Source organism: Elephas maximus, chromosome 2 (genome assembly GCF_024166365.1).
Source record: "Elephas maximus indicus isolate mEleMax1 chromosome 2, mEleMax1 primary haplotype, whole genome shotgun sequence".
In the NCBI taxonomy this organism is placed as follows: domain Eukaryota; kingdom Metazoa; phylum Chordata; class Mammalia; order Proboscidea; family Elephantidae; genus Elephas; species Elephas maximus.
The window spans coordinates 214,290,620-214,308,573 of NC_064820.1; the positions used below are offsets into that span (position 1 = coordinate 214,290,620).

The window sequence follows — 17,954 nt, forward strand, 5'->3', positions numbered from 1 at the left end:
AGTGCAAATGGTTAAGTGCTCTACTACTAATAGAAAGGTTGGCAATTCAACCCTTCCAGAGGCACCTGGAAGAAAGGCCTGGTGATCTGGTTCTGAAAGGTCACAGCCATGAAAATCCTATGGGGCAGTTCTACTCTGTACACATGGGGTCACCATGAGTTGGAATTGGCTTCCTGGCAACTGTCCCTACCTCCCTTTATCTATAACATCACTTTCTTCTCCTTTTCTCTGCTTTGTGGGCTCTAGAGCAACTGAGAGCATTTAAATTGGCCTCAGCGTCTAAATAAAGCACGAATCTATGCAGAGGAGATTTTTTTTTGGGTTTGGTGAGCTGGAGGAGAGCCAGGAAGCAGCAAGACACTGCCTCTGCCCCTGAGGTCTCTTACCATTCTGAACTCCGATGATAATAGTAGCCCTCGATGGAGGCCGTCGACTTCTGGAAGCAGATGTAGTAGAACCCAGCAAAGGAAGCACCGCTGATATCTTTAATCGTGTGGTCTGGGACCAGGAACTGCTCCTGCACACAGATGGGAGGTGATTAGTACGCAGCATTTTCCAACAACCACAGTGACTACTTGGGGGAAAAATACCATCCATGGTCCAAACCAGACTTACGGGTGACAGCAAGCCTCTGGGTTTCAGCCTGATTCTGAACAGCATCTCTGTGCTACTAGAGTACTCTACACACTGAAGCTGCAAACTGTCTTCAGCTCGCTAAGATCAGCTAATAAGAGAAGGTAACCATGGTCTAAGCATCTGCATGTAGAACAAATGCCTTTCAGACACCACAGGCAGAATGACCTAAGAAAAGCAGGTGTATGCCCCAATCAGGGACGGCCACTAAGTCCCTGACCACCTGTAGAACAACGAGTCACTTCTGTTGGTCTGCAGGTCATTTTGAGGGCAGCTCAATCACCAGTAGCCCCAATAACACCCCGTCAAAAAGCTCTACTACATCCACAGCAACCAGAACAGTACCACTCTTGGTCAGGTACCTTAGGAAAGAGGCAAGTTTGTTTTCTCCAGCCAGAAGACAGACCAGGCTAGGCCTTAGGGCCTAGCAGGGCTACTAAAAGCCCACAGTGGAGTCACCTTGAGAAAGTCTTTGCAGATAAAACAGCTCCACTGCTGTTTTGATTTCAAGACACTTTTCTTCCTGTTCTTCAACCTTGGAAATTGCCATTTTTAACAATTAAAGTGAAGTAAAACTACTTTTAGAACTTTACAAAAGACCTCCTTTAATTGGTTAGTTGTTTCATTTCCCATTAGGTGGTGAGCCAAAATGTCTACTGAAAGAACAATGACCCACACCCTACCTCAAAATATTAGGTATACAAAGTAAAGACTAGAAATGACTACCCTAAAGGAACTGACTTGTAAAAAGCTGGCAAGATTTCAAGATAAAACAACTTTTTCCCATAGCTTGGCAGCTGGGGTTTATATACGCTCACAGAGTTACTTAACAGCTCTGTGCTTTTGCCATCCGTGGCTGTAGCAAGGCAAGTACCATACCACAAAAGCAGGTAGCACAAATGAGTTCTCTGCCAAGAACTAGTCCACTGAGTGCAGCCAGATGGAATTCTCTGAGGGTTGGTCAACGAAAAACCCAAATTCCATTTCAGGCCCGTCATTTCCTGCCTGAAGGGAGCTGGCAGAGCCGAGGCTGCACGGAGCCCAAGAGGTGGTGGAGGAAAGCAGTCATGTAAAGGGGCGCTGTCACCCACTGCTGAGCACTGTGTGCAACGATGACTGTGTTCAAAGGCAGTCTGGCTCTTCCCCAATCCACGGAACACTTGGAAATGATGTAACCCGAAGGCTCAAAGGGATTCTTGGGTGGTAAAAAGGAAAGGGAGAAGGCACAGACAATGTCCGAGGGTGACCACCACCAAGACTATCTGCTGGTCACTCAAATAGTTTCACCAGAGAAACCGATTGGGAAGTCACTGTGATGGGGGCTGCTCAGAAGTGTGTCTGCTTTACACAAGTATGTAAAGACACTGCCATAAGGCCCTATGTAACCAACACTGTGCCAGGGAGCCCTGGTCAGGAGCTGCCCTCTGCAGATTGGCCACAGTATACACTACAGGGAGGCCTTACCTTCCACCTCATGAAGACATAATCCCCACTCTTCAGTTCTTCATAATCAAAGTCATCAGAATTAAACGATTTTGCATACTGATAAAAAGCCAGAAACTTGCCCTGAAAGCAAAAAAGAGCATGATGACAGATCAATAGAGGGAGACGACGACATGCCCAGGTGTGAACAATGTTTCAAATGCAGGATGGCAGCGGGTGGGGCTCCAGACCAGGGCCCTGCAGGCCAGCTGACGGGACAGCTTTTTATCCACCCATCTTCCCAAGACATGGCTAGGGAGAAGGCCCAAGGATGGAAACAGGTGTCAGGAATCCCAAGGACCAGGAAATCCCAGGAACCTTCTCTTGGAACACCTTACCAAAAACAAAGACCAACAATTAATTAGGAGATCTCAACAGTAGCAAAGACTGATATAAAACAACCTATCGACAGCCTGAATGGGCAGCCACAGAGGGGAAACGGGCTGGCAAATGTTAGAGCTTGGACGTAATGTCATGGTTTGGGCCAACTCATTAAGCAGAAGCAGGAAGTAGGTAATATATTGTTAAATTAAGAAGGAGACTAAAAACAGAGTATGCATTAAGTTTGCAACTATGTAAAATTAGGTCGTGTGTGCCAGGACTAGAAGGAAATAATAAAAAATTAAAATAGTTGTATCAGAGTATTGGAATTAGGGGTGATTTTTTTGAAAATTTTTTTTTAATACTGTTCTATCTTTGCGTTTTTGATAATAAAGATTTTATGATAATAAAGAACTGAAAGCAACTTAAATGGCCTACTAGGTAACCACTAAATAGGGTACTGTATTTAAAATGTCAACAGTACATCATTAAGTGAAATAGGTGGGTTACGAAACTATCTTATGATCCCGTTTTTGTTAAAAAAAAAAAAAGTATACATAAAGGAAATTCAGGAAAGGGTGAACTGCTGTTTTACCTGGAGGCATTAAGTCATAGATATTTTCATTCTGAGTAAATTAAATATATGGAATCTTTAACTTGTGATACCACCACCTTTAACTCAAAAAATTTGAGGGTGCAATACATCTGATCAGAGTTTACAATGGAAAAATGATATCATACGTGAAGTTTATTGTTGTCGTTAGGTGCTGTCAAGTTGGTTCCGACTCATAGCGACCCTATGCACAATAGAATGAAACACTGCCCGGTCCTGTGCCATCCTTACAATCGTTGTTATGCTTGAGCTCATCGTTGCAGCCACTGTGTCAACCCACCTCGTTGAGGGTCTTCCTCTTTTTCGCTGACCCTGTACTTTGCCAAGTATGATGTCCATGAAGTTTACTAGACATCATAATCCCCAGACAAACTGAGGCCCAGTAGGGAGCCCTAGAGGTCCCCTGTGGGAGCCCTAGGAGTCCCCTGTGACAATCAGGGAATCCTAAGAAAAGAAGTGAGTTGGGAAGTTATGGGAAATGCCAAGAGTCCTACACAGGCGGACAGAGCTGCCGGAGAAGAAGGAGAACCCTGCAGGCCTAGCTCCCTATCACTGTCACACTGAGCATGATGCTGCCAAGGGTGACCCTTGTCAGTCTTTCTTTCACCCAAAATATTGAATCCAGTGTAGCAAAGGCCAGAGTCTCAGATGGCTGCAGTTTTCTAACGGGAAAACGAGAGGTGCTCTGCAGGTATTCACTCCGTGGTCAACCTAGCCAAAAACTGAATTTTCATTGGACCTCAAAGACCTTGCTTTTTGGAGGACCAATTTGAAATGAAAAATAAAGGTGAATGGGAAACAGGTTTTCATTTACTACAAGAAAGAACTTTCTACACTAGAGCTGTCCAACAGAGGAAGGAGTTATCTTGGCAAGGCACGAAGGAGGAGCCGGCATGAGATAGGGCTGTGACCAGTGGCGTTGAGGAGCCCACCCAGTCCGATTTTGAACACTGGGCACCATTACATACCACTTGAGTTCTCCCCGCCTTTTGGATAATTGGATCATGTTCATTCTCTTATTACAGAAACACAAATGACTATCTGATTTTATTGTCTATTTGCTATAACAACAGTCAAAACATGTAGCTTTGAAAAAATGTTTTAAAAAGTTTAAGCTTCAATCTAAAATCCATTGAAACTCAGCATTTGATAGATATTCCTTTGCTTACTCAAGTAAAAATCATTATTAAGCAAAGTGGCTCCTCTACATTGGAGCTCACTCAGAGACTGTTATACCAAAATCCGGAGAGAACTTAGGCAGCAGGTGTGAGTGGCAACGGGAAGGATGAGGAATTCAGAATCTTCATTACTGTCACAACCATTTTTGGTTGTAGGTAAGCATATTGGAATTCCTTAGTGTCTAACAAAAATACATCATCACCATGGTCTACTATGCCAAAAATCTATTAAGGTCAGTTGAAATATAGACTTTGAAGACATAAGACGTGTGACAACCAATGAAAAAACTGTGGAATGGAAATTAAATTGTCTTGAAGTGTTTATTACTGTACTATGCCTATCGGGGAAACCCTGGTGGCATAGCGGTTAAGAGCTACGGCTGCTAACCAAAAGGTCGGCAATTCAAATCCACCAGGCATTCCACTGGGGGCAGTTCCACTGCCCTATAGGGTCGCCACGAAGCAGAATCAACTCCACAGCAATGGGTTTGGTTTTTCTGGTTTCTCATCAGGTAACCATTCGCCACTGGAGTGGCTGGTGGGTTCGAACTGCCAGCTTTTCAGTTAGTAGCCACTGCACCACCAGGGATCCTAAAGAAGAGCATCTAAATTGGTATCTAAGCTCTTTTCATACGGAAGATGAACAACTGAGGTTTGCGTAGGAATAAGGGATGTCTCTAGCTCCTGCCCAGCATTTCCTCAGTCCCTCTGCAGTCCCTGGATGACCCAGAACAGGTCAAAGATTTACTTACCCAGTGTTTTCGATCAACATCTTCATCTGCATCCCACTTTCGAGTTAAGAAAGGGTGTTTTTTGCTGATTATTTCTCCTTCAAAGAAGGTTGTAAGCGTTGGGTACTCCTACGGTAAAAGGCCAAATATCAAAATGAGATGTTTTAACAAGAGCTTCAGCCTTTACAAGGGGAGAATGGACCTTGCTTTAACTTCTAATACTTTGACAAAAATAATCACATTGCTAATCAACAATCCAAACCAGAGTTAAATTGGGTGGTTTGCCAACAGGCTGTGGAAATGGATTTGAACTTGCCCATATGCTGGAAGGTCTCTTGGGCTTTGGAGGCTTTGCCTGAAGCAGAGAACCCTTCTTAGACTTCAATTGTTATGTTTTGGTCTCTCAAAAAACAATGTAGACTATCTGCACAAGTGAATTCTGAATATTCTAATATACAAAGCAGACGATGACTTAGTGGATTTTACCTTCCAAGGTAAAAATCACAAAGAAGCTTCAAAATCACAATATTTACAGCTAAGTCTTCCTCAAACCATGGTCTGGCCCACAGGTTCTCAAAATCGTTCAGTAGTTAGTCCCTTCCAAGCCAAGTATTCAAGTTTCCAGTGGGGGTAGATTTTAGGGGAAACTATTTTCAAGTATAGGGTCGCTATGAGTCGGAATGGACTTGACAGCAACAGGTTTGGTTTTGGTTATTTTCAAATACAGGGGACATATTTAATTCTAGCATATAAACTAAACAATTTACATATTAGGGGAAATATACATAAATCGTGTTGGCAACGTGAAATCACAACCATAAAAAACATACCATTAAAAAACAAACAAGAGTGGGAGAAAATATTTGGGAATCAATATATATATGATAAGAGTTTAATATCCAGAACATATAATGGACTCCTACAACTTAACAATGAAAAGACAAACAATGCAATTAAAAAATGGGCAAATGACTTGAACAGACATTACTTCAAAGAAGATACACAAATGGCCAATAAACACGTGAAAGTTGCTCAGCTCCCTTAGTTATTACAGAGATGCAAATCGAAACCACGAGACACTCCTTCAAATCCACTACAATGTCCATTATCAGAAACACAAAAAAATCACAACTGTTGGTGAGGATGTGGACATTGCTGGTGGGAATACAAAATGGTGCACCCTCGTGGAGAAGTCTGGCTGTTCCTCAGAAGGTTAAACATAGAGTTATCACATGACCTGGCTATTCCATTCCTATCAAGAGACTCAAAAGCAGGGACTCAGACACTTGTCCACCAGTGCTCACTGCAGCATTATGCACAATAGCCAAAAGGTGAAAACAACCTCAATGTCCACTGATAGATCAACAGATAAACAAAGTGTGGTATATACACACAATGGAGTATCCCTCAGCCACAAAGAGAAATGAAACCCTGACGCATGATACGACACGGATGAACCTTGAAAACTTTATGCTGAGTTAAGTAAGCCAGACGTGAAAGGGCAAATATTATATAACCCCACTTGTATAACATATCTAAATAAGGCAAATGAATAAGAACAAAAGCTTATTAGTGGTTACCAGGGATTGGGGGGGATGGGGGTTAGTGCTGAAGGGGTACCGAGTTTCTGTTTAGGGTGATGAAAAACTTTTAGAAATGGATAGTGGCGATGGTTGTACACATGGTGAATATAATTAATATCACTGAAGTGTACATTTTAAAAACGGTTAATATGGTAAAAATTTTTTGTTACATATATATTTCTACAATAAAATATTTAAAAAAGCAAAGTAAATAATTAGGTATCAAATAATTAAAAGCTGTCACACTAATTTGGATGCTTGTAACACTACTGTTAATTTTATTTGCTATTTGTTCATCTGCTAATAAGTAGGAACCAAAGATTTGTTAGAAAAAGTTAACAATGTAGAGAATATCACTCCTCTACATTTATAAAAACCAGACAACCTCTCCCCTCCCCCAGCCCCCAGCTTAGCTTGCCAAGCCCCTGGTGATTCTGGGGAGCATAGCTACAAAGAGTCAGCGGCCCAGCAAAGCCATGATTAAGAGTGCTAATATGCCTGGGACCACAGAAGGCCCATTTCTTCAGATCCTAGGTCAGCCCTTCGCGTCCTCCCATGTTCACAGACGGCTCACAACTTCTCCCCACTCAGCCTACCTGTCGTGCTTTCCTGAGCAGGCCTGCCACACTGCAGCCATGGGCTCCTGGGGCTTCCCAGGACCAGAAACCCCTCCCCAGGACTTTAGTTGACTGAAGAGGTCTGATTATGAAGAAACTGCTGAGGGTATTGTTTCCTTAATAGTGAACTTTAAATACTGTAAATGTAACACCAAAAGAAACCCCACAACCCACTTACCACTACAGTTGCTAGGAGAAAGTTTCCTAAACAGAAACCTGATTTTTAAGGTATAAGCTGAATTATATGAACAAGCCTGTTCCATCTGAGTCAGCACCACGGCTCTCAGGCTCTCAGAGGAAGCAGTCAGTGGAGGCAAGTGAGCGTTCTTACCACACCAGAATGTAGCCCCTGGGCAGGCTTTTCTAGTATGTCATCATTCATGACTTGAGATTTTTAAATTAAAAAATATATTTTCTTTTTCCCCTGAGTTTTTGAGCTTTAAATATTTTTTCAGAACCACCACAGAAGGAAGAGAAGGAGAAAATGATAAAGTGGCTCTATTACAACACAATTAAATACCTGTAGTTTAAACCACCCGTTTTTCCAAGGAGTGCTTTTGCACTGACTTCTCTCTAAAAACACTTTTAGACAGTACATCAGAGAGTTAAATAAAATAAATATCTAAGGAATAAGATTCGATATGTACAGAAGTCATCAAAAAGATAAAATATTTCTCAGGGCAGCAACAGGAAATTCAAGTGCTTGACTACAACTGAATTGGTGGTATTTACAGAGCTAAAGAAAAAACGTGTCAGCAGAAGGAAGGATATCAGAAAAATGAGTCAGCACGGAAAAGCTGGCCATCAGCCCCATCCACCCGCGGCAGGCGTGGTCTTCCTCCCCTGCCTGGCTGTCATCAGCCACTTCAATTCCCCAACCAGATCCTTCCACCATTCCAGGCTGGCCCTAGCAGAATTGCCTTCTGGGAGATTAAAGTTCATTTGACCAGCAAGTTAATGAGAACTTCCAGAATGTTTATGTACCTCGTCTTATAGGTAAGTAAACTGGAGAGTAGAACCATCTCCCTGGTTCTGAACAAGTTTACCACACCCTCAGCTGGAGCTTCCCAACCCTCCCAGTGAGGACGTGTGGGCCTCCCCAGGAGAGGTACCTCTTCCTACTGGCAGCTGTCTTTTTCAGAATCTCACTCTTCACAAAGCTGGGGTTTCATTGAAACTCTCAGGTGCTCATTTGTGAATATGAAGTAACTAAGGCAAATTATCTCTAATGTAATAATAATTTTGCCACACTGCATACATGAGAAAGACAACTACTGTGACCAAAGCCCAAACCATTTAGTTTTATTTAATTGAAATAAATTTTGTATTTGATATTTTAACAATTATAAATGAGAAAACAAAAATGAAAAATACAGGTATAAAATTCAATCAAATAATCATACACTTTTCTTCATGTCACTAGTTATCTACCTGTTGCCATGGAGTTGGCTCTGACTCATGGTGCCCCCATGTGTGCCAGGGTAGAAGTGTGCTCCCTAGGGTTTTCAGTGGCTGATATTTTGGAAGCAGAATGTGGGGCTTTTCTTCTGAGGTGCCTCTGGGTGGACTCGAACCTCCAACCTTTTGGTTGGTAGCCAAGTGCATTAACTGCACCACCCAGGGTCTTTTCCTCCTCCCTAGGACTAGTTTATTCAATAGCCAGAGCAGGTATTTTCTATTCTCACTTCACAGACGAAGAAACTGAAATGAAGAGAAATTAAAGGTCATATGGCCAGTGAGTGGCAGGGCCAGAATTTCACCCTAGGGCCCTTTCTACTGCTCCATCCAGTAGTTCTAAACATTGCTGGGTAATAAAGACAGTGAGACTGATAACAGGCCAACAGGACACAGCCGCCAAATCAACTCCCGGCGTTCCTGTGGAGTCAGGCCGCCAGCTCAGCCACCTTCTTCCTCTTCCTGTTTACTCACTAACGGGAAGGGGGGAAAAAAAAAGGATGCTCTTTCTTGCTTTCTAAATTCCCATGACTGGCAAGCTTTAAAAAATTGGTTCAAAGAAAAGAAAACATCTTATATTTACACAAAAAGCTACTTCTATTAGAAGCTGGATGATCATTTTTTATTGTTTCCATGAACTAAGGGGTTTAAAGAACTTAAAAATTATTAGTTCTTGAATAATTAGTGCTTATCTCTGAAACTATTGAAATTATGATGAGACTGGTAGTTATATGCTTGTTTTTTTCCCCCAAAAAAAGATGAAAATAAAATTGTTAGTGTTGGTCCTACTGTGACTCATTTATAAACTTTTCTTTAAGATATTTGTGATTTTGTATACTTGCCATCAAGACACATGAAAACATAAAACTACGAGTTTCATGTTCACTTTACAATAACAATGCTTAAAAACAGAGAGTTTCAAACACCTACAATAAAAAAAAGGAAAACTCTCACATCAATAGCCTAACTTTACAACCTGAGGAACTAGAAAAAGAAGAGCAAACTAAGCCCAAAGCTACCAGGAAGGAAATAATAAAGATTAGAGCAAAGATAAATGAAATAGAGACTAGAGGGGGAAAAAAAAAAAGAGAATCAACAAAACAAAAAGCTGGCTTTTTAAAAAGATCACTAAAATGAACAAACCTTTAGCTAGACTCACAAGGAAAAAAGCAAGAGGATGCAAATAACTAATATCTGAAACCAAAGTGGGGATAATACTATCAACCCTACAGAAATAAAAAGGATTATAAGAGAATACTATGAACAACTGCAGGCCAACAAATTAGATAACTAAGACAAAAGGGACAAATTCCTAGAAACAAACAAACTACCTAAATTGACTCAAGATGAAACAGAAACTATAGACTTATAACAAAGGAAGAGATTAAATCAGTAGACAAAAACCTTACAACAAAGAAATTCCAGGACGAGATGGGCTCAGTGGTGAATTCCACCAAACATTTTTTTGTTTTAATAACATTTTATTGTTTTTGGTGAAGGTTTACACAGCAGTTTAGGTTCCCATTCAACAACTTCTACACAAATTGTTCAGTGACACTGGTAACATTCTTCACTATGTGTAAACCTTCTGATTAATTTCCGTTCTGGTTGTTCGTTTCCATTAATTTAGTTTCCCTGCCCCGTTATATTCCTATCTTCGTATTAAAGTAATTGTTGACCATTTGGTCTCATACAGGTGATTTTTTAAAGGAGCACAGTACCTACAGGTGATAGTCATTATTCTTTAAGCTAATTTGTTGTTTGTGACCTCAGGGATTAGTTTTGGTTCAAGGTTTGAAGAGTATTTCAGGGCAATAATCTGGGGGAGTCTTCCAGTCTTAACCAGTCCAGTAGGTCTAGTTTTTTATTTTTTAGAAATTTGAGGTTCTGTTCCATATTATTCTCGCATTTTTTCAGGATCTATCTACTGTGGCCCTGATTAGAATGGTAGGTAGTAGTAGTTGGGGACCATCTAGTTCTTTTGGTCTCAGGGTAGTTGAGGCCATGGTTCATGGTTTAAGTCTTTGGTTTTCTTCTTTCTCTTTTGCTCTGGACAAGTAAAGACCAATAGTTGTGTCTTAGGTGGCTGCTCGTAAGCTTTTAAGACCTTAGACACTACTCACCAAACTAGGATGTAGAATGTAACTTTATGAACTATATTATGCCAACTGACTGAGATGATCCATGTGACAGTGGTCCTAACCCTTCAAACTCGGAAATCAATCCCATGATGTGTTTGTTATGTCTAAGTATCCACAATTATACCCTCTAGATACTTTATTATACAGTAAAACCTGCAAAAGCTGGAACCCTGTGTAAGGTGAAAAACTGTCGAAGAAGGAAAACTCAAATGTTTTCCACTAATAGAGAGTGGTAGGAAAAGTGGTTAAGACTGCATCCTGTCAAAGGTGGAAAACTTGTGAGACCTGGAAAAACAAGGCAGTCTCATCAAGTTCTGGCTCTCACAGGTTTTACTCTATGTATGAATGTATACGCATACAATCAAATAGATGTATATACATATACATAAGTTTCAAAATTATGTATGCCATAGCAATTACCAACAGGTTCTTTTTTCTTGTGTACTTTTTAGTGGAATCGTTTACCTTTTGTCAAACTGTGTACACTTCACCCTCATTTGGTGTCACCTTTCCCATCACCAAAAATAGTAAGTGTCTACTATCTAGAGAGTGAAGCCCCTTTTCCCCCAGCTCCCAATACCTGGTAACCACTAATGAACATTACTTGTTCATGTCATTTCATAAAAGTGAGAACATACAGTATTTTTTTGTGACTGACTTATTTCGATCGACATAATGTTATTCAGGTTCATCCATGTTCCAAGATGTTTTGGGAACTCATTTTTTTTACTGCTGAGTAGTATTCCATTGTATGTATGTACCATATTTTACTTATCCGCTCATCCACTGATGGACACTTAGGTTGTTTCCATCCTTTTGCTACTGTGAATAGTGCTGCAATGAACATAGGTATGCATATGTCTGTTTGTGTCATTTCTATTAGATCCCTATGGTACATACCTAGGAATGAAATTGCTGGGTCACACAGCAGCTCAACCTTCTACCAAACACTTAAAGAACAATTAACACCAATTCTTCTCTAACTCTGCCAAAAAATAAAAGAGAAAACACTTCCTCGTTCTATGAGGCTAGCATTACCCTGATATCAAAGCCAGATAAAGATATCACAGGCAAAGAAAACTACAGGCCAAAATCCTTTATGAATATAGGTGCAAAAAATCCTCAACAAAATACTAGCAAATTGAATCCACAAACATAATAAAAGGATTATACACCATGATCAAGTGAGATTTATCCCAGGAATGCAAAGGTGGTTCAATATAAGAAAAACAATCAAGGTAATACATCACATTAATAGAATGAAGGAAAAGAGCCACATGATAATCTCAATTAATTTACAAAAGGCATTTGACAAAATCCAACACTCTTTCATGATAAAAACACTCGGGAAATTAAAAGCTAAAAGCTTTTCCCCTAAGACCAGGAATAAGACAAAGATGTCCACTTGCACTATTTTTATTCAACATTATCCTGGAAAGTCTAGCCAGAGCAATTAGGCAATAAATAAATAAATAAATAAAAGGCATCCAATTCAGGAAGGGAGGAAGAAGTAAAGCTACCTCTATTCACAGATGACAGGATCCTATATACAGAAATTCCCAAAGAATTCACAAGAAAGCTATTAAATGAAAAAAGCAAAGTTGCAGGACACAAGATCAACACACAAAAATCAGCTGTGTTTCTATACACCAGCAATGAACAATTCTGAAAAAGGAAATTAAGAAAACACTTCCACTTACAATAGCCTCTAAAAGAATAAAATACCGAGGAATTTAACCAAAAAAGTAAAAGACCTGTACACTGAAACCTATAAACATTACTGAAAGGAACTAAGGAAGACCTAAATAAATGGAAAGGCATACAGTGTTCATGAATTGGGAGGCTCAATGGAGTTAAAATGTTAATACTACCCAAAGTGATCTATAGATTCAATGAAATTCCTATCAAAACTTCAAAAAGGGAATGGAATGGAAAAGTTGATCCTGAAATTCAGATAGAATTTGCAAGGGGCTCTGAACAGCCAAAACAATCTTGAAAAAGAACAAAGTAGGAGGACTCACATGTCCCTATTTTAAAACACACTACAAAGCTACAGTAATCAAAACAGTATGGTACTGGTATAAGGATGGATATGTAGACCAATGGAGCAGAATTTAGAATCCGGATATAAACCCACATATTTATGGTCAACTTTGACAAGTGTAACATATCCATTCAACGAGGAAAGAAGAGTCTCTTCAACAAATGGTGCTGGGACAATTGGATTTCCACATGCAAAAGAATAAAGTTGGACCCCTGCTTCACATCACATATGAAAATTAACTCAATGACCTAAATATAAGAACTTAAATCATAAAATTCTTAGAAAAAAACACAGCGGTAAAGCATCCACACCTTGGGTTTGACAATGAATTCTTAAATACAACACCAAAAGTATAAGCAAAAAAGAAAAAGTTGGTAAACTGGACTTTATTAAAATTAAAGACTTTTATGCATCAAAAGACTTTATCAAGAAAGTGAAAAGACAACCTATGGAACGGTGCAACTATTTAGACACTGTATTATCTGATAAGGGTTTAATATCCAGAATACATAAAGAACTCCTACAACTCAACAAAAAAGATAACCCAATCAAAAAATGGGCAAAGGACTTTAAGAGACATTTATCTAAAGAAGATATGAGCCAATGAGCACATGAAAAGATGCTTGACTTCATTAGGGAAATGCAAATCAAAACCAAAATGAGATATCACTCTATACCACTAGGATGGCTATTATCAGAAAAACAGAAAATAACAAGTGTTGGCAACGAAGTGGAGAAACTGGAACCCTCATGCACTGCTGGTGGAAATGTGAAATGGTGCAGCCATTGTGGAAAAGAGTTTGGAAGTCCCTTAAAAAGTTAAATACAGAATTACCACATGATCCAGCAATTCCACTCCTGGTTATATACCCAAAAGAATAAAAAGGAGAAACTCAAACAGATGTACACCGATGTTCACTGTAGCATTCATTATTCACAGTAGCCTAAAGGTGGAAAGAACCCAAATGTCCATCAACAGCTGAATGAATAAACAAAATGTGGTACATACACATAATGGAATATTATTCATAATGAGAAATGAAGTCCTGATGTATGATAGGATATAGATGAACCTTGGAGGCATTATGCTGAGTGAAATAAGTCAGACACAAAAGGACGGATATTATACGATCCCGCTTATATGAAATATCCAGAATATGTAAATGCATAGAGACAAGAGTTTATTAGTGATTACCAGGGGCTGGGGCAGAGATGACAGTGGGTTATTGCTTAATGGGTATAGAGTTTCTGTTTGGGGGTGTTGCAAAACTTTTGGAAATGGATAGTGTTGATGTGTAGCACAACACAGTGAATGTAATTAATGTCACTGAATTGTACACTTAAAAATGGTTAAAATGGTAAAATTTTTGTTATATGTATTTTATCACAATAAAAGAAACAAACAAAAAAAACCCAAGAAAACAAAAACCCAGAGTGCTTTAATCAGGTCTCCCAAGAGCTAAACTTGGCTACCCTTAATTCTGTTAAACTGCTAAGTAGGCTGTCTACTTTTAATCCATTTGAGTAAATACTTACCTCAGTAAGGCCTTTGATTTTCAGGTATCCACAAAGGTAAGAGTTTTCCATGTCCACATGCTACAAAGAAAGGACACACAATCCCGTTACAAATGGATGAGCCTAGTAGGGGACAAGCTGGGGAACACTTCGGAAATCCATTAGCATCCACCAGTCCATGAGCATACGGGGGCCCAACTCAGGTGAGGGAGACCCGGAACTCAGTGCATGCCCAGTGTATACCCAACCTTGAAACCATCATGATTCAACCAATCCCAGCACCCTCTTAACTTCTTTCAGCTAAATACCTTGAGATGGAAGTGTTTTACTTGAACAGTGAGCACTCTCAAACACCACTTGCTGTGCTACCTTCTATTGCGTACGCCAACCTACAGACTTTGTGCATGCAATGCTGGGCCCTTGGTCTCCATGTCTGCTTGTACTCATAGTATCATCCCCAATCTTGGTCTTTATTCTCTTTCTGATGTCTTTTTAGCCTATTTCTATTTCTGCACTGCTCAATCACTGCTAGGAAGTTGACTCCACCCCTATTATTTACACTAAACAGCATCACATGATTTCTTTGTGAAATGGCAGAATATTCAGGAAAAGCGTTTTATGAAAACTTATGTGCTATAAATTTCAGTTATGAATCAAAATACCAATGAAAAATATGATTATATTGTAACGTCCACTTGGCCCCTTTTATACATAGATATTTGAATTTCTCAGTGAAATGAGTTAGAAGCCTAAAATAAATAGAAATAACAGGCATAGTAGATTTTGAGGTTTAGCAGCCACCAATCACTGGTTGACAGATGCCTACCCAACAACAATCAATTTCCTCTTTTCCACACTGGCAGGGCCCTGATTTTGTTCTGGTGCCCACCCTGCCCCCGGAAAGCCTGGTCGACCCTGACAGACCTAAGACAAACTGACGCTCCCCTCTCAAGTCATTGGTTTAGGGGTGAGCGACCAGTTCTGGCCAATAGGATGTGTGTAAGTGTCCTGGGTGCTTCTAGGGGAGCTTGGCTGGCTTCCGAGAAAGGCACTTGAGGAAGAAGTGGTTCTTTGTCTTCCAGTGGTGGTGGATGTACAAGTACGGCAGCACAGAGAGATGGGAGGAACTGGACCTGGCGGGGGCCCCCGAATTAGCCAACCTGGAACCACGTAACATGAGATAATAGATTCACTTATCCTTTATTTTTAAACGGGCATGGTTACTTGCCGCTGAAAGTATATCGACCAGTACGTTTCATCCAAATCTATACAGACTCATTCTGAATAGGCAGATTTTCAGATTTCATGACAACTGGACTCACTCACAAAGTAAACCCCTGGAATAAAGCAAAACAAAATACACCAGTACTGATGGTAAACTGTGGAAACAGATAAGGGTAATAGTCGGACAATGTAATGAATATAAGTTAATGTCACTGAACTGCACCTATGAAGAATGTTAAAATGGTAAATGTTTTGTGACATATATATTCATCACAATTAAAAAAAACTAAAAACAAAAACAAATTAGTTGTATTTCAAAATGGATAGTGGTGATGGCTGTGCCACACGGTGAATGTAATTAATATCCCTGAATTGCACATTCAAAAATGGCAAATGTTTTGTTTTATATATTTGCCACAATAAAACAAATTTTAAGTTAAAAAAACAAAACAAACAATGCTAGCACATTGAGATTTTAATGTTAAATAGGAGTCTCCTTTCAAAAAAACCTAGAAAAGTTCCGCGGCATTTATCAGAACTGGGAACTCAACTACTTCCAATCATACCCTAAGTCAAATACTAAGGCAGTCCTTTATAAACTGCAATGAACCTAGTCAGCCAGATGATGTCAGCACCAAAGCAAACTAGCTTCAATAAGGCTAACGTGCTGGTGACAACGGTATTCCATGGGAAAGCTGTGAAAGCATTTGAAATATCCTCATCTGCTGATCTTGGCCATTGGGCATTATCAAGGCAGCTGATACACACTCACCTGGGTCAGCCGAGAATTTGTAATAAATGACACAGAGCTCTAGCCTGAGGCCTTACATGTCATGTATGCAACTGTCATTCAATTCAACAGTTTGGGGTTTTTCCACAACTGCTGGAAAGGGTACCAGGTGGCAAGGACACTTCATAATAAAATTAAAATCTGAACTGTAAATTCGCTAACATTTTGCACACTCAAGAATCAGAATTTCAGTTCGGCCTCCATTCAACCATGTGTCTCTCCTATTCTACCCAAATTCATCTTGATGATGGACGGTGAACTCAAATACACCACAAGGCACACGACAGGTCAGCATCTCAATGAGAAAGATAACAAGGCCCATGCTTAGCAAGAAGGTCTCTTGGCACAGCTGTGTCTAGCAGCTGATCTTTTTAATGTCCCTGTCAGAGTGACTGGGCTTCATTTATGCTGAGCTTCTTGGTTGGTGAGGAAGAACAAAGTAGTCACAATAAAGACAAAATGATCCAGTCAGGACCTCACAAAGGTTTGAGGAATGCCTTAAAACGGAATCCCAAAAAAGAAAGTGCTCCAGTGAGCACAAAAAAGATGATCATTCCACATTAAACAGACCCAAACCTGTTGCCATGGAGTCAATCTCGACTCATAGCGACCCTATAGGACAGAGCACAACTACCCCATACAGTTTCCAAGGAGTGCCTGGTGGATTCGAACTGCCAACCTTTTGGTTAGCAGCCGAACTCTTAACCATTATGCCACCAGGGTTAGGGAAATGCAAATCAAAACCACAAAGAGATACTACTTCACAGCCACTAAAAAGCCCAATGCCATCGAGTCCATTCTGACTCAGTGACGCTACAGGAGAGAAGAACTGCCCCACAGGGTTTGCAAGGAGTGGCTGGTAGATTTGGACTGCTGACCTTTCAGTTGGCAGCTGAGCTCTTTAACCACCCGCTAGTGTGGCTAATACAAACAAGACAAATAATAAGCATTGGCAAGAATGTAGAGAAATTGGAACCCTCATCCATTGCTGATGGGAATGTAAAATGGTGCAGTCAGTTTGGATTGTCAGTTTGGCAGTTCCTCAAAAAGTGAAACACTGGGTTACCATCTGACCCAGAAACTCCAGTCCCAGGTACCTACTCAGGAGAACTGAAAACACGCATTCACACAAAACTTGCATGTGAACATTCACAGCAGCACAATTCACAATAGCTCAAATGGAAACAACGCAGGTGTCAATTAACTGATGAATGAATGAACACGTGGTACATAATACAATGGAATATTACTCAGCCATTAAAAGAAATGAAGTTCTGATACATGCTGTATCGTGGACGAACTGTGAAGACATTGTGCTGAGTGAAAGAAGCCAGTCACAAAGACCACAAACAGTATGATTCTATTTACATGAAATGTCCAGAATAGGCAAATCTATAGGGGCAGAAAGTAGATTAGTGGTTGCCTAGGGCTGGGGAATAAGGGTGGGGGGAGGTGGTGACAGCTAAGGGGCATGGATTTTTTGCAGGGGGTGGGGGAAGGTAATGAAAATGTTCTAAAATTAGATTGTGGTGGTGGTTGGAAACCCTGGTGGCGCAGTGGTTGAATGCTATGGCTGCTAACCAAAAGGTCGACTATTCAAATCCACCAGGTGCTCCTTGGAAACTCT

General features: G+C 40.3%; 1 protein-coding gene across 1 annotated transcript in view; it reads right to left on the reverse strand.

The window, feature by feature from the left end:
• GID4 (GID complex subunit 4 homolog) overlaps nt 1-17,954 on the reverse strand; it is a 31,388-nt gene that overhangs the window by 10,114 nt on the left and 3,320 nt on the right. The window contains exons 3-6 of the mRNA XM_049870857.1: nt 14,335-14,394; nt 4,980-5,087; nt 2,098-2,199; nt 387-517 (exon numbers count right to left, since the gene is read on the reverse strand). Coding sequence (XP_049726814.1) covers nt 387-517; nt 2,098-2,199; nt 4,980-5,087; nt 14,335-14,394 — 401 coding nt within the window. The remainder of the gene's footprint in view (nt 1-386; nt 518-2,097; nt 2,200-4,979; nt 5,088-14,334; nt 14,395-17,954) is intronic.